The sequence below is a fragment of the Grus americana genome, chromosome 1 (genome assembly GCF_028858705.1).
Source record: "Grus americana isolate bGruAme1 chromosome 1, bGruAme1.mat, whole genome shotgun sequence".
NCBI lineage: Eukaryota > Metazoa > Chordata > Aves > Gruiformes > Gruidae > Grus > Grus americana.
This window is the reverse complement of record NC_072852.1, coordinates 152,287,236-152,312,661: the sequence shown is the minus strand read 5'-3', so window position 1 is coordinate 152,312,661 and position 25,426 is coordinate 152,287,236. Positions and strand designations below refer to the sequence as shown.

General features: G+C 40.9%; 1 protein-coding gene across 3 annotated transcripts in view; it reads right to left on the bottom strand.

Moving 5' to 3' along the window:
- Positions 1–25,426, bottom strand: part of RASA3 (RAS p21 protein activator 3) — a 187,886-nt gene that overhangs the window by 43,986 nt on the left and 118,474 nt on the right. For all 3 annotated transcript variants that reach the window (XM_054822984.1, XM_054822995.1, XM_054822975.1), the window contains exon 5: positions 15,733–15,809. In XM_054822984.1, the coding sequence (XP_054678959.1) occupies positions 15,733–15,809 (77 nt within the window). The remainder of the gene's footprint in view (positions 1–15,732; positions 15,810–25,426) is intronic.

Genomic DNA, 25,426 nt, shown 5'->3' with positions numbered 1-25,426 from the left:
AACTTGAAACTGAGATTACAGCTGCAACCCCACATAAATACTGCCTTTTCTTCCCCATTCCCAGAGTTCAGAATAGTTGCAGTCAAGCAAAACATTTAAACATGTTCTTTAACCTGTGTTTTCCTGAAGATAGGTTCCTTCCTGAGCTGTCCTACAACAGTTTTTGCAGCCTTGTGCAGCACCCAGATTAGCTTTTGGTCTTAACTGGAAAGCTCCATATGTGCAACATTTCTGTCACACACGCTCAATTCTTGTTAATACAAGGCTGTTAATGGTGATTTCCTTTGGACAGAGCACAGGAAGAGGAATTGACTGTTAATGTTTGGATTTAAGCAACAGTTTCTTCCCAGGTATTTACTGAAGATATTTTATAGCAAAACAAAACCAAATATTCGTACAAAGCCAACCAATAATATATAGAAAGCAAATGAAAGCTAATGAGCACAACCCCTACTTCCCCAATCTAAATCAAATAATGTTAGAGACATTATAGTAAAACTACAGACAATGCAAAAAACTGTTTCATTAAATGTAAAGAAATACTATCAATACATATGCATCCCTAAAACAACTATCACTTCAAATAAACTGCAAGATTTTCTCATGTCATTAGATACCTAAACATTTATTAATAGTTTAAAAATCACATGGAATTTTTTCTGCTATTAATATGGGAGCTGTCCTCCACGCTACAGTTCAAAACATCCAATTTACCTCACAATATCAGCTCCAGAAAGACTTTTAAAACCACACATTTACAGAGTACCATCTGTACTCTGCACTAAATAAAGAGAACAGACTAGAAAGTGGGTGTCAGCCATCCTGTTCTCACAGGACAAGGAGATAATCCATTAGCAGTTAAGCCAGTTTATGAGTCAATTACAGAAGAGTTGCAAGCTTCCTAAAAGCCACTTCAGAAAAGTTTTTAGTTAGGTTAATATAAAAAATGGTTAAATTATCTTCTGTCACAGTGCCCTGAGGCCTTGAACAAAGACACAAGCTTGCTGAAATTTTGAACTGCACTGATTTAGTGACTATTACTGGCACTGACATCATCATTTCCTCTTGCCTTGGCCTCAGACTTGCAACCCCAGTTATTAACAGGGAGCAAAAGCTGAATGACAGGAGAGTAAAGAGAAAGGGTAAGGAGAAGGAGTTAGAAGGAGATTTTCAGAGGAGACAGAAGACCCAAATACAAGTTGCAGCAAAGCAAGAAGCATGTAAAAATTATAAGGGAATAGCAACACAAAAGAAGATGTATAATTAGGAAACGCTAAATTTGCTTAATGACAGTACTATATTGGTTCTTGTAGGGAAAGTGAAGAAATTTGACTTTGATGTGGTATGGCAGGAAGCCAAGGAATTGGTCAATATATCAAGGCAGTTGCAGAAGCATTTGTGTTAAAGCAAGCATGGTGAGGAATGCAAGAAGAGTGAAGCACAAACTGGCAACAATTACAATATGCAGCAAGCGATCAGAGCCTAGACAACAGCTTTAGCTAAGCTGACTGTGGCCTACGGCAATATTAAATAGAAGCAAATGTACAGGCAGATAAGCAAAGAAAGAAGGCCAAAGACCAAAAGGCAGCATGGGAGTCAGACACAGAAAGGCTATTATGGCTCCATAATGAAGCCAGACAGTGACACAAAAATCTCCCATGTTGTTTTTCTTTGCTTGGAAATGTAGGTCAGTCTCAAGCAGACAAACACCTATATGGGATGTACAGGGTTTATGTAAAGCAAACTGCAATGATCTCTGACTTGAGGCCTGTCCAAGTTTAACCTGCTCCCAGGAAGGAGCTGCGTGCACTCAGCACAATCCTTCCTTTCAGGCAGTGCCTGCACGTCGCTCTATACACAGGCATGAGCACATAAGCAAACAAACAAAGCTGCACAAGCATGTCTTGACTCTTCTCCTCTGCCAGCCAGCAGGGGCCACAAGTATCTACAGCTATTAGATGGATTGATAACCATATGACAAGAAGGAAGACAAAATGAAGACGCTAGTTTTGGAATGACTAAAATTCATCCCAAAGATGGAGTGTGATACTTGGCAGGGGAAGAGTTACCAAGAAATCACCCAAAGAAAAAGCTGTTGAGCCTACTTGTGGGGATCTGATTACGAAGTAAGTAAAAAGATAAGAGAGGAAGAGACTAAAACCAGAAGCTTTAAAGAACTTACGACAGAGAGAAGGAAATAAGGTGCCCTGAGGGGGTGTGGGGTATTCAACTGTAAGAAACAAAACAACAAAACAGAAGCAGCATGTCCTTAACTTAACTAGGGGTTTCCTACCTAGCTGGTGACTAAGGGTTTCCTCCAAAATGCTGACTACAACCAAGCCAAACAACTATCCCAAGTTGGCCACAGATGGTAATATTTTAAATAAAAGTTTGGACACGCTGGTAAGTGACCTGAACAGATAGACATCTGTAACAACTGGGAGAGCATGAAGTACAGCAGATTGGAGGAAAGCATCTAAACCTCATGCCACAACACACTTGAACCACAAGGCACAACAACCCAAAACTCTTGGGCCAAGGGAACGCATCAGCTGAGAGTCTGGATCAAATCTCAACAACTTTTGGGTGACAGGGGGTGCACACACGAAAAGAAGGCAAGGGAATGAGATGGTTTAACAAGAGCTGTGGCACCAACAGAATGAAACCCCAGCCACCTTCTTCTCATCCCTACCCAGTCCAACTATAATGACTTCTCTACTAAATAAATCCTTGAAGACTCTTTCACATAGATCTTTACATCATATATTTAATTAGATATATTATAGTTGCAAATACATCTTTCTAAACAAAACAAAACAAAAAAATAGCTCACAGTTTAAAAAGAAAAGATGTAATTATTTGTGGACCTAGAAAACAATCAAACGTGCCTTCAAACACTACATGGAGGCTACAACCTTCTGTATTGGGCATGCCTTGGCACACCTGAGGTAGGTAGAACTTTTAATGCCTTAAAAACACAAGTTGAAACAACTCAGAACAACTTTTGATTACATTTATGTGAATAATCAGGCAATCTGGGATCTTGATTAACAATACTTATTATTAAAGGACAGTGATCTTTCCTACATATGCAACACTTTGATTAAGGAATTCAAATTAAGCTGATTCACCACCACTGCTAAAACCTGATGGTAGTTAAGTTGCCAACTGAGTCGCAAAGTAATGCTGATGCACTGAATTCATTTTGATAAGAGAACTGGACTAAGATTATACAAATTGTGTCATGGTTAACATGAAAATGTTCTCCAACTAGAATTCAAGAAATAGTATCAGTAACTTGATGCTGTCTAGATTTACATAACTAAAAAGACATTAACATACCTCATTGTGATTATAGACAATGCAGTAATCAAGCAAGGGAGGTAAAAAAATACAAATCACACAGTATAATGTATTTAACAGTAAAATCAAGGCATTATAGCCTCAAAAACTACATTTTTTTTCTGTAAAGTACGGAAATGTTCAATCCAAATCAGCATTCAGATACACCAAGTTTGTGAAAGGCATAAAGCAGAACTGTAGAGTCTTCTTTAGTTATCCAAACAGCAACACAGAGATCAGGCTTGTTAAGTTTCATTTACCTCAATTTTTTACACCAAGGCAAATAAAGCTATTAATTCCAGAGGCACAAACATCATAGGCATCAAAAAGCACATTTTGTAATAGACCTTCCCATGAAACTAACTGAAAACTGTTCCTCAATGTCTCTGACTTGGCAAGAGGAGAGATCAAATAGGATTCATAAACCATTCATTTAAAAAACAGCTGTCAGAGGACGGTGACTTGCCTACTTTGAACTGTTCCTCTGGTCCTACAAGGCCACTTACTTCTTTGTGACACTTGATTATGCTAAAATCACTGAAGTGTGTACAGAAACATCTCACATGTAAGGCAATACACGTGCAGCTTTTCAGAGCCGGTGTAACACTTTCATTGATCAATTGCTGTCCTTTCTTCTTATCAGTACTGGGTATACTGCTATGACTGTTGGTGCCCTCAGCTCCTGCTATAGCCTCTCCCTTACAAGTTTCAGCAGAGAAAGGGACCATCTCTCCTGGAGATGTGCTACAGTGTTCTGTTCCTAGAGGATCAATACAGAAATTGCAGGAAGGGTGTTTCGGGGCCATTCTGTGGAAACAACAAAGGAAGTGGGTCCTGCACACAAACACATTAGCAGTGAAACTTTCCTAATAAAGCACCATCCTCTGCAACACCACACCAGTAAAAGCACCAGACTCCTAAGATTCTCCACAATTTTTAAGACATTAAGAAAATACTCACCTGGATTAATTCTGCCTGATGCTTTCTCCTCTAAAACTGTACAGACATACTGTCTTATAGGCAGTGTTTCAGGGGAAAAAAAAATTAAATTATTTAGACATTTCTGAGTGATGGCCTACTACTGAGTCATCACAGAGCAATATCCAGAAGGTGCCTGGAGAGGAAGGCACAGACTTTTAATTGAAAACAAAATATCTCTACCAGTTGGATGGGATAAAGCACCAGGTGAGATTTCCTGCACAGTGAGAGCACATCAGAATGGGAAATGTGGTACGCTACCAGGAGAAAAGCATTACACATATTGTGAACAGTTTCTGCTGGCACCCTATCCCATTTTACTTTCTACCCTGAAAGGTCAGTCATGTCCTAGGTTCAGCTAAAGCGTATGGCATCCCATCCCAAAGAAGGCTCTGCTTCGCCAAGTGGTTATACTGTTGTCTGTACAGCACTAAGATCCTTGGTGATGAAGAACAATGCAAAGTAAGTGCTCTTTAAAAAAGGTTTTAATGTCTTGTCACTTTAGATCTTCTTAGGGAAAAACAAGATGCAAATTAGGGCATGGGCAGGTAGCCATTTTGGTATAACCAGCTGTTATTAGTAGACCACATCAGCTTTAGAATTCCAGTTATTACACAAACAGTTCCTACTTGCATTACGTTTCTCCTCATAATTTGGGAGCAAAAGGGATCATTGGGATCATATAGTCTGGCCTCTTTCAAGACAGTGATGAAAGGTGTCACCTAGGCAAGTTGTACAACAAGTCCACGATGTCTACTGTATGTCCAGAGCACCTTCTTGAAAGAAATGAAAGCTTAACTCAAAGGACTCGGAATAATTATCCTTACAATGTTCTACAGGAAACTGTTCACTGATTAATGATCGTGACCAAAAAAAAAAAAGTTTTACTATTTGTTTCCCACCAGATTAGCCTTTAGCTTCCAACCATTCAGTATCACTGTGGTGAGAGTAAGTAACCATATGATCAGAAGGACTCTCCTCTGAATATCGTGCATACTGTGGTTTCATCACTTTGAAGTTTTTCTTGCATAAATCAAACACTCGCTCACTGTGAGACATGTTTTCCAGGTCTTCAATTCTCCCTGTAGCTCTTCTATGAACCTTTCTGAGTTTAACAGTATCCTTTTTAGCCTGGTCTCCTAAAGGTACAGGCTTATGAGAGAATGCTTTCTGTCTACATTTGGCCATCAATCTCCCACCGATGACTTTTTTGAATCGGTGATTTACACAAAATTTCAAAAAGTGGTAGAGATCTCAAATGATACTCCAGTTCTATGAATTTTATTAAATTAAATGGCTGTGTAGGGAAGAGTGCATCACTGGATGTCCCCAGGGGAGGAAAGGGCTGCCCATGGCAGTTCAGCGATTCTCTGTAGCCTTTGACCAAACAGTACATAAACAGCAAGAGTTGGCCATCACACTGTGCCACCTCTTACCAACGTGATGTTTAGGCTAGGAGGGCAGGAAACATGGCAATACAGCTGTGACTGTCAAACAACTAAAAGGGTAGCACCATGTGCAGCCAGTACATCTGCAGCTGTATAGAGTCTAGCTGAATTCTTGCTTCTGTTTGAAGCTTGTATGAAATTATTACAAAACCATCAGCTTGGAAGCAAGTCAACTGTAAAATGAGTTAAAATTAATTGCAGACACTACTGCCTCCAAAAGCACAGCCTCCTTGCCAATTTCTGTGCTTGTTAGAATGGTATCTTGCATTTTCTTTCAAAATATTTCCCTTTTCTCTTTGTATCTGAGAGAACAAAATGATTAAAGGAGGAACTAGCGAGCTACCTTGTACAGTGACTGATCTCAAAGTGTTATTAAATTAAAAATGCATCTTTAAAGACTTTTAATCTTTCCCACTCACAAGTGCTTTGTATGTTACAAATATATAATTAGCAATACAGATGAAATATTTTGCAAACAACTCTTACTGAAAATGTCAGCAAATGGCATCCAAGTCCAAGGTTTACACCAAGAAGGAAAGGTGGGGAGTACAGTAGACACCTGGTGATTTTAGCACTGTGGACTCTGGAAAGAAGTTGGTCATAGTACATAACCAGTTGTGCACCCAGTACAATAATGTACCCAGAAACATGAACATGATTTCTAGCTCATCCAGATGGAGTAGGGAAAGAGATACTTTCTCATTATTGCCACATACACTGTCAGACTTCTTGCAATAACTTCCTCTCAACAAACAGTTCTGTGAACAATAGAGTTAATGAAGGGCATTTCCTATCCATTGCGTACCATGTCTTTACTCTCCTTATACTTGCAAAAAACCCCAACTTCAACACCTGGGGCCCTGTGGCTTCCCCTTTACCCTCCAGCTTCCCCTATTCCTATCACACCTTGATGTCCCCACTTCTCCATTCTGCTACCTAAATTTCACTTTGGCAAGTGTTGCTCTTGGAGCAATAGATAAAAAACTTGCAGAGAAAAGTGCAAGCTGTGTCCCATTACATTGCTCCTTTAGAAGCTTCACCAGCACTGGTTTTGGATGGTGCCTCCCACAGAAGCAGTAGGAATTCCAAGTCATCCAGAATGAAACAGCATCTAAATTTACCTTTGCATTATGCTAAATACCATCTACTTGAAAGAGCCTTTCGATACAGGTCATGTTGCAAGACAGATAACTAATCTTTCCTAGGGCCCTACCTCAAAGGTAATTGAACTGCTCCAGCCAATCACCATTAAAGGACACCAGTGAAGTAAAAACTGCAGATGTTTGGGGTACTGATAGCATACCCAAGGTGCTAACAATTCACAGTTCTCAAAATCCATTCTCCTCTTACAAATATGGATACTACAGTAATGCTCTCTAATGCCACCCAACTACCTTAACACTGTGACCTCAAGCACATTTAGAAGTTAAAAATCATTTATCAAAAGGATTTCTGCTTGAATAATTTGCCACCATTTATAATCCCAGACTATGTTTACTCTGTGTAAAACAGGAAGTACCCTCACGTTATTCAAACAATGGCACTTACTGCTGAAACAGACCGACTTAGGAGAGTTACATTCCAGTCTTGAATTACAAACTCAGTTTTATAGATATTCCAGAGAGTCATGTGATGACGATTCAACCTCAAAATGGCGAGCACTTTAAAACATAGTCTGCTGGAGGTGAACTACTGCCAAAGGGTCTAATCGAAGAAGTTGCTCTTGATTAGGATTACAGATAAGAAGATACTTGTTTGTGATTTGAGTAAACAAAGAATTTCATGAACAGAGGAGAAGCACTGAACAAACACTGAATACAAACCCAAAGAAGGGTGAAACTTAAACTTCATTTAGTGGGAAACCTGGCAGCAGGAGGAATGGTATTTATAGATATGGGGAGGTTTGATGGATTGTGAGCAATTTAAACTTGATTTAGGCTACAAAATAATTAAGAGAAATTTTGGTGGAGATGGAGAAGCGAAGGCGAGAGAACTACTTAGATGGCAGGCAGTGGAACCTCAATGCTACCAGAGCTGGGTGGAAGGAAAAAAAATTGATGTACTATGCTAAAGCCTTGGACAGAGATATATATGCATTCCTTCTCTCTTCCCCTCCCTACTCCCCAAAACCCGCAGTATTGCAGCACTACATGAAAAAAATACGAGATACTATGTGATTTAATCTCTGAGCAATTTTCCCCCACCAGTTGGTTATGAAACACATGCAAGATTAAAAGCGTGACCAAGATGCAATCCTGCAGGAAAAGGCGCAGCTTGATGCAGTGTACGCTCTCTAGAGAAAGGAGATTGTGACACATTTTAATGGTGCACGAGTTTATTGAAAATGAAGCCTTGAAACCATTTTATGCTCTCATTAGCATTCCCTCCCAGCAGCAAACAGAAGTTGAAATTTTTCAAAATACTATGAGGTGATCTGATTGATGCATACATTAAACATGCCTGCTTGTAGTCAGCAATACCTTTTTTTTTTCCTGATTCAGCTCATATTTCAGGAAAACAAGCTTCATTTGACCCTGAAGCGAGTTCAAAGCCGGCTGTATGCTGTATGCCTCTGCAATGGATTAGAAACTTCTCTAAAGCAACACATAAACATATGTTCTGTAAACCTGGAAGGAGCAAAGCCAAGAGGCAGGGTGGCTCAGGGACCCATTCTGAATGTAGGCAAAGAGCGCTAGGAGCTGTAACATCACACGAAGAGTACCCGCTGCCAGCTCTGGCCTCAGGCTGCTTCCAGACTCAACAGGAGCTGCAGCCTTGCACCAGGCCAACATACCATAAAGATCCTGAGACTGAGCACTGCTGCTTCATACAGCAACAAAATACTGTTGTCAGCACACTGCCTCCATGAGGGAGCACCTCCTGGTTCCTGTTGACCTTTTTTGCAGAACACCACCTCTAACTTGCAAAAGGAAAAGACAGTATGGCACACCACATGCAAGAGAGGAGCAAATCCTGCTCTACGCCACTGACAACCAGAGTCCACACGTCACCACCACCCCTATTAAAGAAAACCGGAAGACTATGAGAGATTAAAGAAAGTGCATCAAGCTAATGGGTCCCAGTGTATTCTGCATTAAAATGGCTTTCAGAAAAAAAAAATAAATATCACAAAACAGCAGAGAAAAGCATTATCTAGAACTTCGCTGGCTGCCCTTTCTGCACTCTTGCTCTCCACTCTTACCAGCATTAGAGATAGAGCCACAACAGAAAGCAGACAAAATTTGGTCTTCAGCATCATAGATATAAAATAGCCACGCATTTCCAAGTTCTCTCTTTAATCCAACCCTTTGGACAGTTTCTTTACCTATTCCTGGGATCTGATGAAGATAGTTATCTACGGGAAAGTAAACTAGCTCCAATGTAAACAAGAAAAGCAGGAAATGAGCTAGTTAGCAAAGGAAAATTCTCAGATGACTCAAAAATGATGCCTGTATGATTTAATTTTACACAAAAGCATTTAAATATATTCCATGATTGAAGGACTAGCTGCACTCCTGTAGTTTTTCAAGGTGTCTCCAAATGCAATCACAGGTGACAACAGCAAAACTTCACCATACAAGATGGGATCACGTTTTCTTCTTACTCTTAGATTAGGATGCAGACTGCTGATCCACAGGAAGGAATGGCCATTATCGCAGTCCTTCCAAGTAGACTTGTTATATGTGGCTTTGCCCTTCAGGAGCTGTGACTAGCAAAACATAGAGGCTGACCCTCTAAGATTTTCAAAATGGATCATCATTTCCCTTAACCTTAGAAACGTCATACTGCACAAGAGAATTTTAAACAGTTACATAATGTCAGGCTGATTTAGGACAATGGTTGCCAACCTGCGAGCAATGTGCTGCCTACACCACTTTCCGGCAAAGCTCACGGACAAGGAAATTCAAATCAATAATGGGAGCAATCAGAGAGGAAGGTCAAATGCTGCCCACCATATGCTCTGTGCTCTACTCACACAGCAGAGAAGGCTGGGTCCTAGTACTCCAAGCCCGAGGCAGAGACCTTCTGCTTTAACCACACTTGACAAATAACACCTTCCTCCTTACCTCCCTCTTCCTCTTCAGAAGGGCTTTTAAAGCTCTTAAATGCCCACAGCTCAGTCACTGTTCTCTTAATGACCCCTGAAGTGTTTATCTTAGGGATGTCATATCTACTTATTGTTTCCTTTCCTGCTTGCTCTTGCAAACAGCCCATTTAACTTTGTTCCACATCGTCAGAATACATCTTGTAGAGCTCTCAAGAGAGTTGCACGGCATTTAAGTTTAATTCATGAATTAATGCAGAGTAGCCACATCTTCTCTACCAGGGCTACAAATGCTTCATTTATCAAATAAAATTTCAGCATTGCTCATATCACATTGCTTACTGGAAAACTATGTTTACTACATATGAACGAGAGTAGTGGCTACTAAACCACATACGTTATTATCTAGCTGTAGAGCTACAGGGGGCAGGGAGAGAACAAAAGGAGGAGCAGGGGGAGGGAGAAGCTCTCCAAAGCAGATGTTTCCAAGCTTTTTTAAACCTAAGAGACAAGACATAAGACAAGACTTGAAGGAGCAGCTGGGGACACTGAATAAATACAGACATTTAAATGTGACTAATTACATACACATGCTGGAATTCTCAAAGGAAGATCAGGGAGCCAGGCTCCCAGCTCACGCTGACTTTCAAAAGGAGTTCAGTGGCCTGTTCCTTCAGGCATGCTGGAAGTCAGATGTCATCTTGCTAAATACAGCACATTGCTTCTAAATGTTGCCTCTGGTAGCTTAACCACAGCGAAGCCTACAGATTTCTACAAAGCTATCCTGCAGGAGCCCTCCTCTTTATTAAATAAATAGGAATGCATGTATCTGCTGATCCTAGCCTATGTTGCTTTGTGAGATGAGAGAAAGTTGTTTGGACCAGCCGAGAGGCCTTAAAGCCTCTGGGGAACCACCTCTTTGTGCTAAACACAGATGTGCTGTGAAGGATCTGCTCTAACAGTGGTGGGGAAACGTTTACAAAAGGTCTAGGGCTCCTTTCCGAGTGCTGCTGTTGTGAAACAGGAAGGATATCTGTATATGGAAAGGGGTGGCTCAGAAGAAATTTAGGGAGAAGCACGTGCCATTGTTTTTCGGATGTATTCATGGAATATGGGTACACACACTCCATTCATGACTTAGTTCAAACACTTCAACCTGGCACAGCTGCAGAAAGAGCGTACATTCCTGGTCCCTGCTGCTCATTTTCCTTCCTCTGCATTACAGAAGAAAAATAGTGCAGTTTCTAGGATGCACAGGATTAAGGCTTGATTCAGCTTAAAAAACCATGAGGGAAAAAAAATTAAAATACACCATCACTCAAGCAGCTGCCAGGAGCCGTGTGTCAGCATAAAGGGGTGGATATGGACATAAGCAGCAGGAAGCATGTGAGTCTTGACCACTTCTTTCCATGGCCTTAGTACCTTAAAACGCTCATAAAATTATGGACAGATTTCTGGCAGGTGACAAACCTGAAAACAAGAGACGGCCTTTACTTTACAGCCAATGGAAGGTGAGGCCAGCTGTTGGTAGCCACAACAAGCGGCAGCTGACTGTGCAGAGGGCCAGGAAGGCTGTGGCTGTACAGAGTGTAGAAGATGACAACATGAGATCTTTTGTGAGTGAAAGGACAGAGAAGGGAGAAGCCAGAACCTGCTGAATAAGACTTACTTTTTCCTAGCACTCAAGATGACTCACGACATGGCACAACAGTAGTTAGTACAAATGCAGATACATGAAGGTACCAGGCTGTGAAGTCTATGCATGTTGTCTTTTATCTGATGACCACCTGGGCAAAGGTCTGTGCTCAGCAGGCTGTCGGTCTGCTCTCTCTGTATGACATGAACAACGACACATCAAGAGCCTGCATCCTGAGTCCTGTAACAGGGACATGAGACACTTACGGAGACCCACTGACAACTGTGTCCAAGCCAGTCACCAGGACTGTCAGGTTTCACGGCAGTTCCACAGAGGGAGCCCACAAGTAGCAAAGCGTTCCCAGGAGGAGTGTGCAACAGTGAGAGTTGTAGTTCTTACAGAAGATGACAGCAGGATCCGCCAGGGGACACAAGAAGTCTGAGTGTGCTGCCTGCATCTGTACTGTCAATGTAACTTTTAAATCCACTAATGCTTCTCCTCATAATCTCTTTTGCAGAGATTCAGTCCAGGAGATTGTGCTGTAGCAGCTGGCAGAGGCTAGGGCCTCTGAAGGGCTCTGATGAAGCACAACAGCTTAGTGGTTTAGGGCTAAATGAAAGCATTGAATGCTTCCTAAGGAGAAGCTATTAGGTAACAGTTTTTAAACTGATTTTTTTGCTTCCTCTGCAGAGGCTAAGGAAGCTCACATGCCTTTTGTATTTTAAAATAATTTACTACTTAATGTTCAAGAACTCAGCACTTAACAATTTTAATTTGCCCTTCCATTCAGATGAATTTTCCCATCCACCCATCCAGCTGACTCTTCACAGTGTGCTCCATGTGTTGCAGGCTAGCTCAGCAAGGCCCTAGCCACTTTCGAGGCTTTCTGGAATGCAGAGGTGGCAGCAACGCGCACAGGCTCACAGGGTACACTGGGGAAGACCTATGGGTAAACTCGTAAGAAAACTGATCTTTATTTATTTTCTGGATAGGTAAAAAAGTTTCCTAATTAGGCCTAGTCTTCATTCAGCCTGAATACAAGTCTTTGAAAACAAGCACTATTCTAGGGCTTAAAAAAGCATGCATCTCTAAGGTATTTTTAAACAGCTGCCCACTGGAAGCAGCTTTTGTTCTCCTTGCAGATCTGAACTGTTTAACCAGTTATATCTATGAGGCCATTTGCCAGGTAGTGTTTATCTTTGCAGCTAACAGCTCCATTAAAAAAAAAAATTAAAAAAGAAAAAAATTTCAAACTTAAATAAGGAAGTCAAAGAAGTTCACAAGACAACTGTTATTCATCAGAACAGTCTGGTTTTAAGATGAAATGATTCTAGGTTCTTGCTCATGGTTTTACAGCCTCATCTTACTTGCTCACTGTCCACAAGAAAATCAGTTAATCTTCACAAAACTCAGTCAGAAGCTGCACCCCCCTAAAACATCCAGTCTCTGCTTTTCACTCATGAACTACCTATAACAAAGGTTCTGCCTCCCCTACTTTTGCTGCTCTTCCCAATGGCAAATTGTGGCTACACAGACATTTAGCTGAGCATTGCTTAATTACCGCACTCTTTTCTTACATGCATAAGCACTAGAACCAACCTATGAACAAACCTGAAAAAGATTTCAGATCATTTGAAAAAATGTTAAGAGCTGTATGCTGTACAGGTGTACGTTTGCTGTATGCCCTCCTAAAGCAGTGTGGCATGAAGAAAATGCTGGACTACATTCTGAAGTGGTTTTTTTCCCCCCCAGTGTAATAATTCCCCTTTCTTCATCATTTCCTTTCACTTTCTCACTCATAAGACACATTGCACCAACAGAACTACATACTCTAGAAATATTTTTGTTTCCCAATTCCCTTGTCTAAACTGCTACGGTCTACTCTAACTTACCACTCGAATAACAAACAGCCGTGGAAACTAGCCAGAGCCAGAGTGCCCAGGTCAGCTACAGAACAGAAGACGACAAAGGGAAAGATGGCTTCAGCAGACAACGCTTGCTTGGGCTCTGATTTTCAAGCTTTGTTTCCAAAAGCCAAGGGCTGGATTTAAATCAAGATAAACTCTGAACATTATGATTCAGTGGTTAAAACCTCAGGATTTTTCTATGCATTTCAACTAATACATTATATTTACTGTACAATACCATGCAAATCATGGTTACAGAATGCTTTGCAAGCCAATCTAAGTATTTTCTCTGCATTGTGGAAAGTGAATGAAATAGTCTTCAAATCAAGGCAAATAGGCATATAGGCAAAAATTTGAATAAAAATTTAAAACCTGTCTGGTCAAATGAGTAGAAAGGTAGAAAAACATGCTGCACGCTGCCATATTGTTAAAGTTGTCATTGCCTTATTGTTTTTCATGAAGCAAGAAGCTGCATGTGTTACATGTTAAGAAGGACCTTTTCTGACACCCATTTCTAGCATTTCAGGAATTTCACTGAAAAATCCATTGGTACTATAACGTCACCAGGTCTCATCTAACTGAAGACAAAACCTTTAAAAGAAAGCTGGCTGTGGCATGGCATACTCTCTTAGAACAAAACAAGGCAAGGCAAACACTTCTGAAGGTCCTTCAGTATACCACCTGATTCAAAACAGACCATGGTGAGAGTGGAAGGATGTTCCAGTTAATCTATGTTTGCAGAGCCCCAGACATCACAGGGTCTTAAATCACAGCTAGGGTTCAAAGGATATGGACAAAGGCCTTTGTGCAAGGAGTGCACTACACACTTCCAGAAAGGCCAGAGCAAAAAAAAAATCTGGTACTCGGGACAACTGTGCTCCTTTTCCCTCTCTAAGCACAGTATCCTCCAGGCCTGCTCTGAGGACAGTGCGAGCTTAGTCATAAGCCCACTGTCCTGTGTCCCCCCCACACATATACCCTCTCACACAGCAGGGATACAGTGGGGTAGAAAGACAAGAAACTGCCTTTCTCACCTTCTATTTCCCCCTCTCCTGCAAAGCCCCAGGACCTATAGCAATACAAATCAACAAAAGATGCCTTCCTAGGGCATGGGAGATGCAGCTTTGAACCCTGGTTTCTCAGAATGCACGTGATGATCGTCACTTGGTCATATTCAAATTGCACAATGGAAAAATGACACAATGAGAATCCTCAGGTAGTAGTTAAAGGAAGGCTGGGCCCTCCAGATGGTGCACAGCTATACTGACATAGCAACTTTTGTTCTTAAAGAGGTAGAGCTGTGTTCCAGTGGCATTGTGCCCTGGTTAGTAAGTTCACTGGAGCTCAGAGCCTACACAGCAACTTGCACTAGACTACCCCTGCTATTCACTCTGCCTAACCACAGCAAACTGCAGAGAGAAGGATTTCAAACATGCAGAGCTCTGGTAGGGCCTGGATGAGTAGAGCGTATATGCCCAGGCATGCAAGATCACATACCCCAGCACACCCTCATATCAACAGCGTGCCTAGAAGGATGGAGGTCAACCTGCGTTTGTTAACAGGTCCTAGATGTAAAGACTACCATGACAGCTTATTAACAAAGCCTTATCACAGGCAGTAACAAAATTATGTCAAATACTAGTCTGAAAATAGGGCCGGTCGGAACTTTCCTTGCAGAGCATTTTTTCTATTGATACATCTGCCAAATAGCTAGAAGAGCATGATGCCAACGCTCCGATTTTGACAGCTCTTCTGCCAGACAGAGAATACGAAGCAGATTCCTGATGGAAGCCAACCAGCTCTGCCACTGCTCCTGAAGTAGCCACCTGAAAGGTTTTGGTGTGGTCAGAAAGCAATGGCCTTCCAGACTCCTCCTCAGAAGGCGGCGAAATCTTGACTCCCATCTGAGTCCTGTGGCTTCTAGTTTCAATTCGTTTGAGTGAGATGGGATGGCTGATTCTGAGATTACTTTAATAGCTGATGACAGACTTTTGTTTGTTAAGTCAGCTCTGTAACTCTCTGTTACCACAGAAGTTGTGGTACAAATTTCCTTAGCTGGTAAGGTCCTTAATGCAAATCAGAAGGACATTAATATTATCCTTTGATGTCTTTTTAGTATTTATGCATGACTAAATTGGATAAGTGCTTTATTAACATTTAAGACTATTAGGAAGAAAATTATGTAGATTATGTGGAGAGGAGAAGAGAAAATGAAAAAAATCTTACATCCTGTAAATTCATAAGGATATCACTGATTAAGAACATTCACTGTCCAATCAATGTTTTGATTCATCCAACTATTTTTAAAGGAAGCATTGCACACCAGCTGTAATTAGTGTGTTTCTCCTAACTCTGCAGTTACATTTCAAATCCTACCGTGTTGCAAGCTTATGGCAGACGACACCAGTGTCTGTTATGACTTCACTCAGTCTCAGCTCGAGGTGGACCTTCCCCTGAAACACATCAAAAACACCATATGAAAAATTAGGTTTATGCATAGCCAGCTACACCATTCCGACTTAAAACAAAGCAAGTCAGTTAATGCAAGTAATTCCAGGAGGTGTTTAAAGATTAAGTAATAGCTGTATAGTTAAGGTATTTCACCTGCCAGAGAATCCAGATTAGTATCCATTTCACTAGATTTCAGTGCGTAATTCCCACCACTATCTTATCTTGGTATGTTTTACTAATTGAGGGATATGGAGCATCTGTGGTCTGACACAAAAATATTGTGTTGAAGCTTTATCTATATTTAACATTTTAAATATTAAGCAAAGATCAACAACACAATCATGGAAAAGATATCACAGCAGTGTGTTATGAATGAATACCTACATGTTTTAAACATTAGAAAAATAAAAATTATGAAATAATATAAACTGTGAGACAAGTATCAGTAAAACTACACTGGGCAACTAAAGAAAAAAAAGTTCAACCATGTTGCCAGCATTCATAGCATCTACCATTACACAATCTTCAACTCCTTACCATCACATTAAACTTTATTATGACTTGGGCCAAGATGTTATGCTCAAATATGCTAAGAAAATAAAGGCAATCATGAATACAAACTGCATTCCTCTCATTAACTCTATTACATTTCAAATCACGAGCATCCACTCCCACTGGCAAAAACTCAGCACCACTCTTACGGTGTACATTTAGTAAATGCAAAACACATTTTATTATTGACCTGTTCTGACATACCAGCACTGCCCAATCATCTCCTGCAAATCATCATAGCCGAAATTGAGTCACTCACCTTCATAACCACCTCCCCTCCACCCTTTTTACCCTTTTTACCAAAGGACCCTAAAATCCACCCTGCTAGTTAGTCAGAGCTATAATGTGGGTGTCATCTTTGACTCAGATCTACCTCAACTAATACACAAGTCTGTTGCCACCCATTTCATAAGATCTTCCAGATCTGACCTCTCCTCTTTTTGCACCAGAACTCTTGCCAGAGATTTCACTGTCTCTTCCGACCGGCTACAGCAACCTCCTGCTCTATGAGGATGTCTATCCTGTGTAACAGAGGAGAGTGAAGATCAAACCCTGGCCTCAAGTTGCACCTACGCTGCTAAGACCTACTTTCTCTACAGCAGATTTGTCTGGATGAAAGCTGGTGAGAGCAGTCCAAAGCAGAGCAGGGAGCGCAGTAACAATTAAGTAGCATGGACACGAAGAAGTTCAGTTCAAGCTCGTTCCCTGGTCCTCTTACGTTTAGCAGTATAAACAAACACCAAAGACAGTGCCTGAATACTTGTCCTGAAGAAGCCTATGAGAGATTCTGTTTCTTACTATGACAGTCGATCTCTCCCCTTCCTTGTATACCTCTTTCTCAGAACCATTCTTTCTGCACTATCTTGAATGCATGCTTCATGCTTTCCTGGATTTCACGCTTTCACTCCTCAAACCTCTATCACCTACTTATACCTTTAGTATTCTGACTCAGTAGCAGTTTTTCCTGTCCAAGGGCTGTAACACAGGCCTTTCAAATACATGTGGCAGATGATACTGGTGTCTGTCCAGAAAACAAGAAAAAAAGACCTCTCCAAGCTGTATAAAAGCCCATGTTGCAGAGGCATCATGGCAGCTCGCTGACATTTTGAACAGGGAAGGACCCAAAGGTGTGTGTGATTTTAAAAATATGGCTCCTGCCAGGTGTCCTTTGCATCATTTTAAAAAAAATAATAAAACCAAACAATGCAAAACTCAAACTTTGCATTTGGCTGTCAGATTCCTGATTCTTCATGTCAGTTTCAACAAGACATGTACCCTCCTTCACCCTGTCAGTATAGGCAAATGTCAACATTTCTCATTTTCTTCTAAACTGAAGCCTGTCCTCGTCAATACAAGAAGGATTTCTCTGCACAAATGCAGAGAAAAGCCATTTCTAGACCCACCTCTTTAAGACCCAGTACCACTACAGTGCCCATCGCACTTATGTGTAACAAGGGCTAAGCACACAACCAGCTGAGAGCTCCAGATAAGCAAGATGGTTTTCTGGCTTTATTTTTACTATATTCTCCCTTACTCTTCACTATTCTCTTTTCCACTGGTCACATTTTATCACAGGAGCTAAACCAAAAGTCTCTGAAGAACAAGTTCATATTACGAACCTGTAAAAACACTGCTGCCATCTTCACTGATATCCTGCATATTAGCTTTACTAGATAAATCAACACTAATACAAATGTTAAAGAAATTAAGAGACAGGAACAGAGATTTAGGAACTCTAGAGAAAATATCCCTTTGTAGAAAAATACCAAGAAGGTATGATAATGTTTTTATTGAAGTATTTCTGCTGATCTTAAACAAACGCAAGACTGACCTCTCTCAGGAAAGAAAGAATGCCCCAGTACACTCGTGAGCCTGAATGCAAACTTACTTCCAGTGCTCCCTACTTTAGAAATTAAGTTGCAAAAATCTTTTTAAGTCAGCAGTACTTCACACATTTTCCCAACTACATTAAGTACAAAAACACAGCACTGCTTCCTTTGGGCTTAGAGCCATTTTTTCTTGTAGCTCTCATCTTTCTCTTGTGAAGACTTTGAAAACGGTCAGCTGCTCAAAAAGTGACTCAAAGCTTCAGACGGCAAAACAGAGGTCACGGGATCACTGGGACTGGCAGCCCTACGACTATTCCCAGAACACCTCCTTGCTTCCAGTTAAAAACCCAAATACATAAATACATTAAAATAAGGCTACAGTAACATATTTGCAGGCTTAATTCACAGAAAATACAACTCCTACATAAACAGAATGCTTTCTCCCAAATCAATTATATCGTTAGGCAAAACCTATGAATTCATCTGAACAAATTTACTCCTGAGCAATGCCATTAGGTGGTTTATAAAATACTGGATAACGCATTTTTCAAAGGGAAGACAGAAAATGATGCAGTGAATCAGTATCATAAAATCAACAGTTAATCTAACCAACAGGTCAGTTGATCACCTATACTGGATTAAACACCACAGAAACAGGGAGTTGCCATTATCTTTATTTACTGAGAATTTATAACAAAGAGATTCTTATTTTTATTATCAAAAGAACTACTGTGATAGTAACAAGAGCCTCCAATTGTACAATGTGCGCACAGTTATTGACAGCGTTTACAAGCAGGAAAGATCAGATAATGTGGCAGTATAAAAAGTACGCTGTCCCCGTTTTACAGTTGACACGGTGGCTCAGTGCTGCTCAGACAGAATCCCTGTTGCAGAGCCAAGGATCAAGTCTAGGATCAGTCCCAGACCCGTGTCCTAGCCATAAAGGTGTTTTTTCTTCAGTACAGAGAAAAAAATTGAGAGAAGCTGGAGGTTTGACAATTTTGAAGTAGAATGCATTCATTACTAAAAACATTTCCATTAAAAAAATATTTCAGGATGTTCCTAGAAGCAGCTATGCTCATTAGCATACCCTTCACATTTGGAAGGGCAGGACATTTTCAAGGAACAAGCTGAAGGAGTGCCAACTCAACTGCTGAACGCTTCCTTTTTCACAAACTCCAGCTGATATGGATGGGTGGGTTCATAGGCCGTACGTCCTTCCTAATCACATCTAACATCACATAATGGGGCCAGCAGGCTTCCATTTTCCAGTTCTTGATCAAAGAAGTCATCAGTAGATTGAACTTCTTGTAGGGAAGTGGACAGTATTCAAAAGGAAATCAGTAACAAACAAAACTTTTAAAGGGCCTAAATGAGGAAAAAAAAATTATACTATGCTTGTTAAGTATCCTCTTGACTAAAAAATAATAGAATACAGTTCCAGTCTTGTTAATATTCTCATAATGCTAACAAGTAGAACTACACGCACAGTTATTTGAAAAACAAACTGAAACCGATCATAAGCTTGCAAAGAGAATCAAAGTCCTTTTCTTTATAGGTACAGGAAAAGCCTGTCTCCAACCACCTCATTTCTCCTTGGAATGCAGCTGTGAGTTACTGTGAACTGAAACACCAGAAGACAGTTCTAAAGTGAAGAAAAGTATACAAATGCTACCTACCTGTATTGTGTTTCCAGCAGTTGTAAATCTGTGGTTTAATTTAAACATAGTATGTTGAAGGAGAAAAGAAAACACATGACCACAGATTATCCTAAAGTCATTATGAAAAAAGTTCTGCTATCCTGGCATCAAGCACTTTTAGCATCTTGAACAAGCAGTGGGCCTTACTTAGAGGCAGCATTTGCAAAGTCACCAGGACACCACTGAGAGCCATTTCTGAGTGCAGTTACATGCACACGTTTTGGCCTGGAATCTGACACACACAACGTGATCCAGCGACTGAGGGTCGATTCAGATGCAACATCTGATCTAATTCAAAACAGATGCAATCTGGTTTCCCAGGGAAAGAGTTACAAACAAACACTGACAAACACTAGGAACTTCTGTGCTCTAAGGCACAAAAGACCGACAGTCTGCCTAAGTTCAAAAGACAGGAGCCAAACCTCTTAAATAACATCTATCTTTAAGGAAGTATCAACTAGGTCCCCATCCTCCTTGTTACTGTGAAATAGTGAAAGTTTTTAGAAATCTTTCACTTTTTAAAAACATTAAAGGAAAAGAACAAGTCTTTACTGTTAATTTTAAACAAAAATATGTAAAATATACAATCTGCTTCCTTGAATATTAAAAATCAAGTCAATTACCTTCGTATGCAGGGCTCACACAGCACTGTAATTCTCTCTTCTACTAAACAACAGCTGATATCACAAAAGCTCCTAAAAAAGGTATTTGTCTATTATTAAACTTGCTGGACAAGAGCTTTGTGATCACCCACCATTCTACTTCTCACTAGCCTACTCAATTTTGCTGGGGACTTTCCTCTGCAAAGTGGGAATGCACCTGCATGGAAGTTTTCCAGACATTTATCCCTCATGGAGACCCTTATTCCAGCACAGTTCCCCAACCTCATCAGCTCTGCAGCTCAACTCTGCTTATTGCACAGGAGTGTGGAAAGAGGGACTGGGATCCACCTTTGGCTCTTTATAGAATCACAGAATGGTTTGGGTTGGAAGGGACCTCAAAGATCATCCAGTTCCAACCCCCCTGCCATGGGCAGGGACACCCTCCACTAGACCAGGTTGCCCAAAGCCCCATCCAGCCTGGCCTTGAACACTTCCAGGGAGGGGGCCTCCATAACCTCTCTGGGGAACCTGTTCCAGTGCCTCACCCCCCTCATAAGGAAGAATTTCTTCCTAACATCTAATCTAAATCGACCCTCTTTTAGTTTAAGCCCTTGTCCTATCACTACACTCCCTGATAAACAGTCCCCCTCTGTCTTTCTTGTAGGCCCCTTCAGGTACTGGAAGGCCACAATAAGGTCTCCCCGGAGCTTTCTCTTCTCCAGGCTGAACAACCCCAACTCTCTCAGCCTGTCCTCACAGGAGAGGTGCTCCAGCCCTCTGATCATCTCTGTGATCATCTTCATACTCTTCCTCCTGCTGGTACAGAGTGACTGCAGGCAGTCTTGCCCCAGCTCTTGGAGCGCTGAGGAAAGGGATGGAGGGAGAAGTAAAGAGATGTAACAGGGACAGGTTGTAGGAGAGGACTAGGCTAAGCAGGTGACGTGAACCACAGCCCATAACTAATGCCAGCTCCTCATTATTTTGGAATCTCAAGTTTAGGACTGTGATACCTCTGGTGTGTTGGTTTACTTTTCCTTGCTGCAAGTCATCTGAAGAAAGGAGCGTTGGAAGAACTCAGTGCTGCACACAGACCATTCCAAACTATGGGGTAACCTGTGCTGTTGCTTTCTCTGACCTTTCCAAATTTTATTTCGAGACATAACAAATTTTATTGGACAGATTCTGTCTACTTTGAAATCCTCTTCAGCAACTTTCTGAGATGTCACTTTCTGGCACTGGTAAAGCTTAAAAACAAACAATAAAACTGACCCAAACTCTAAGGGCTCACTAAATGCTACCCATGAGGGAGTCGGAGAAGAAACACCAAGGGTCCTTCTTTTAGCAGAGGGCAGCAGGCAGCTGGGAAAGGTCTAAGAATCATGCTCCAGATCACAGCCTGCCTGCTGGACCACGGTGAGGCACACAAGAATCTGGAACAAAATCCAGTCTATCACTGAGGAAAGTGCAACAGCTTTAATGAACACACTGCACGGATTCATAAATGCTAGGCAAAGCAGAACTGATGTCTGCTTGGTCTCCGTATGTGCAAGCATGTCAGAGTTGCTCAGTAAATGCCAAACATCTTCAAATAGCATGTTAGCCTTCCTGTTTCTCTAAAGGAAGAATACTTCCATATGGTCAAAATCCTTATAATTAGTCATGTTTTCCTCTCAAACACTTTGATGTGATACAATATGTAGATACTCTAAATGAAAGCCACTTGGTTTTCTTTTCCTCAGACAAACTGTTCTGCAAATACAGAGTCCAGGTATGTTATTTTGAAATAATGTAAGTTTATTATTCAGCAGTAGGTGCTCCTTACCACATGTCATGTTACTGACTAGCTTTTTTAAAGTAACAGAACAAAACCGCATAGAGCATCTTACCCCTCTGCGCTGGTAAGTCTGAATACAATGTTCTTACATTCACATGGGGACAAAGTCTTGCCACAAAGCAGGATCTGATCAATATCTGGTCTTTTTATTTATCACGAACATTATTTACCATCATTGACACATGATTCAGGTCTCTGAAATAATTTTGGTGGTAGGCATGTAGCCTTGAGCATCTTCCGGCCCTATCAAAACGGAGAGTTCACCTCTTTTCAAAACAACTCAAAAAGAGAAACATAAAAGCCACTGTTCATAAAACAGAGGGTAACACCCATTTATTTCCTGTGTGTGGTGGAAAGCTGATACCAAACCTGGAAGCAGCTTCTTCTTTTTACAATTTGCATATGCTCATGCTTACAGTAGGTTATACAAAATGTGTCAGTGACTCATCTTTACCCTAGAAGTATTTAAATACCCACATAAAGATAGTTAATATCAGTGTTGGACAATGGGCATGCAATGCTCTGAACTGTTTAATAGAGTAGATAATTCTGTCAGTCATTGGAGTGAAACAGCCCTATACAGTTGCTCCTCACGACAATTTGCTTAACCTAGTTTTTCTTAAGAATATGGGTTTGAAGATAAGTAACAATTAGCATCAGAGTCATTCCAGTTCAACACGATTTGCTCTACATAAATAAAAAGCATTCATTTATACAGAACAGGAAGCAGGCAAATATGGGAGAGACAGTGGCAACTTCCACAATATTACAAAGGTAGGGCAAAAGAAAATAACGGAGTAACACATTTCCAGCTTCCTCTGCAGATCTGGAATAATCTCCTCTGTCACACAGGACTGAATGGAGAAGAGCTAATTCAAAAGCTTGTGGGAAAACCTTGGCTCTGCTGAAGTGATGGCAAATCTCCCATCCTGGCAAGGCCAGGATTTCATTCATGAAGCCTGATGCTTGGGATACAGATTCTGCATTGAATGGGAAGGTGCTGACAAAGGAAGAGAGGTTTTCTGACCAGCGGCAGAGTGCCCTGGATATATTCTTTTGGCTAATAGACAGGCAGCATTTCAGAGCCATTAGCGATTTCCAGCATGACAAAAGGATTTTAGGTGTACTCTGAAAACATACCTGTAAGTAACGTTTTCCACTAATGATGTGTAGTTCACCTCACACTCATATCAGTCCATACTCAAGAACAGGCATGTTTAATCAACAGTAGTCAAAGGCTTGTGTAGGTGAAATGCTAATGTGGTGGAAGGAGGAGGAAGGGTTTTTGGTGTCTGAAGAAAGTACTTCTTAACATCAGTAAATCTTTTGCACAAAGCTTTGAGTACAGAAGGTTAAAATGTGAGACAGTTTGCTTCCTCAGTGCTAGTTATCTGCCCTTTACATGGTTTGGTGTTGGGGTTTTTTTTTGTTTGGTTTTTGTTTGGTTGTTGGGTTTTTTTTAAAGTTGATAGCCAAATAGATACGTTGCAGACACATCAAAGTTCTTATGAGGAGGAAGGAGAAATAAGCAATTTTCAAGTTTTTATGTCAGATTTTTTCACCCCCAACAATGAGTTTTACGTAAGACCTTTGGAAAAGCCCTCTGTTGTTTAATACAGAGAATTCAGCTGTAAGAGACCATGACCATTTCACATTTGTCAGTGCTGTGGAGGAAGTAACTCAAAGCACACTTGAAAAGAGGAACTTTTAAAGCAAGAGCCTGCACAGGAAAACATGTCAGAATGATCTAATTCTCCTTGCATTTCTCCCCCACTTTGGCATATACAGACTACATGATTTGGAGTATGCTGGTGCATTTTGATATTAATCAGAATGTCTCTGGATCTTTAACCACTTCACTGATTGCATGTGCACAAAGGGTATTTGGGTTGCAAAGCTCAAACTTCACAAAGCAGACGAACTATGAAGGGCTGCAGTTACTGTGAAAAAAAAAAGAAGGGGAAAACTACTCAAAAACAGGAAAGGCCTTTTAAAGATTGCGTGTGCACTTGTGCTTAAATACCACTGAGAACACATGGACCACTAAGAGCATCTGTCATCTACAGCCCCAGGCAAATAGCTGAATCAGTTACTGTTGGGTAAACTTCTGCATGTGAAGGAAAGGCAAACATTCATGGATCAAGAGAGATGTACACACAATAGCACGGCAATCTTTGCTTCCAGCCCTCAAAAGGCAAGAGAACGAGAATATAGCAGATCCTGAAAGACCAGTGACCAGTAGAAAAGAGATACGTCCCATGGAAAGTGTGCATCATCATGTTCTTATTGACTTCAAACAGCTTAGAAAGTTGGGTCTTCTGTTGCTAGTCCCTCCCCTCCAGCTGAGTCTGCCTGATTGTTCATAGTCTATTTCAATGCAAAGTTAAAACATTTTCAGTAATGGCTCAATGCTTGTACTGTCAGATACCGGGTATTTAGCTCTGGGCATGGTAACTGAGCCACTGAGGAGTAGGCAGGCTCCATCAGATGGGAACTTAAAATTCCTTCAACTAAATCTGCACAAACCCACCTGGTTACAGCTTCATACTTTCAGAACAAGTTTTCCGGTCTGGAAAGTTAAGCCATGAATTATGCATTTAACGGCTGCTGTCAAGTTTCATTCAGCACTCTGTATAATAAATCTTCCTGATAGCATTTAACATGTTTTAGTATATTTAAAAAAGAAATATTCAGAAATCATGTCATTTCATATTTGTATGCAAAACACAAATACAAATTTGCTGGAGTTTCATAATTTGTTCTCCACAGGGCAGCTCGAATTTAACCACTTACAGCACAGCTGTTGTTTCATCACCCAGGCTATATCTAAACAGCATTTGGAGTATACACTGTCAGGACTAGAGCAGACTATGCAATGTGGTATTTTCAAACTAGCGAGAGCAAAACCAGCCAGTAAGACGTGAGGGCACTGATTTACCAAGGGAATAAAAGCCTGTCGACCCCAAGGGGCAATTACAGTCCATTGCTGAACCACGCAGCGCTGTGTTCTGATGGCTACTGTTACCCACCCACTCAGATGAAGGGAAATTTGGGTGCACCTCATTATTCTGATTACCTCAACTAGCTAGTTTGCTAGACCAA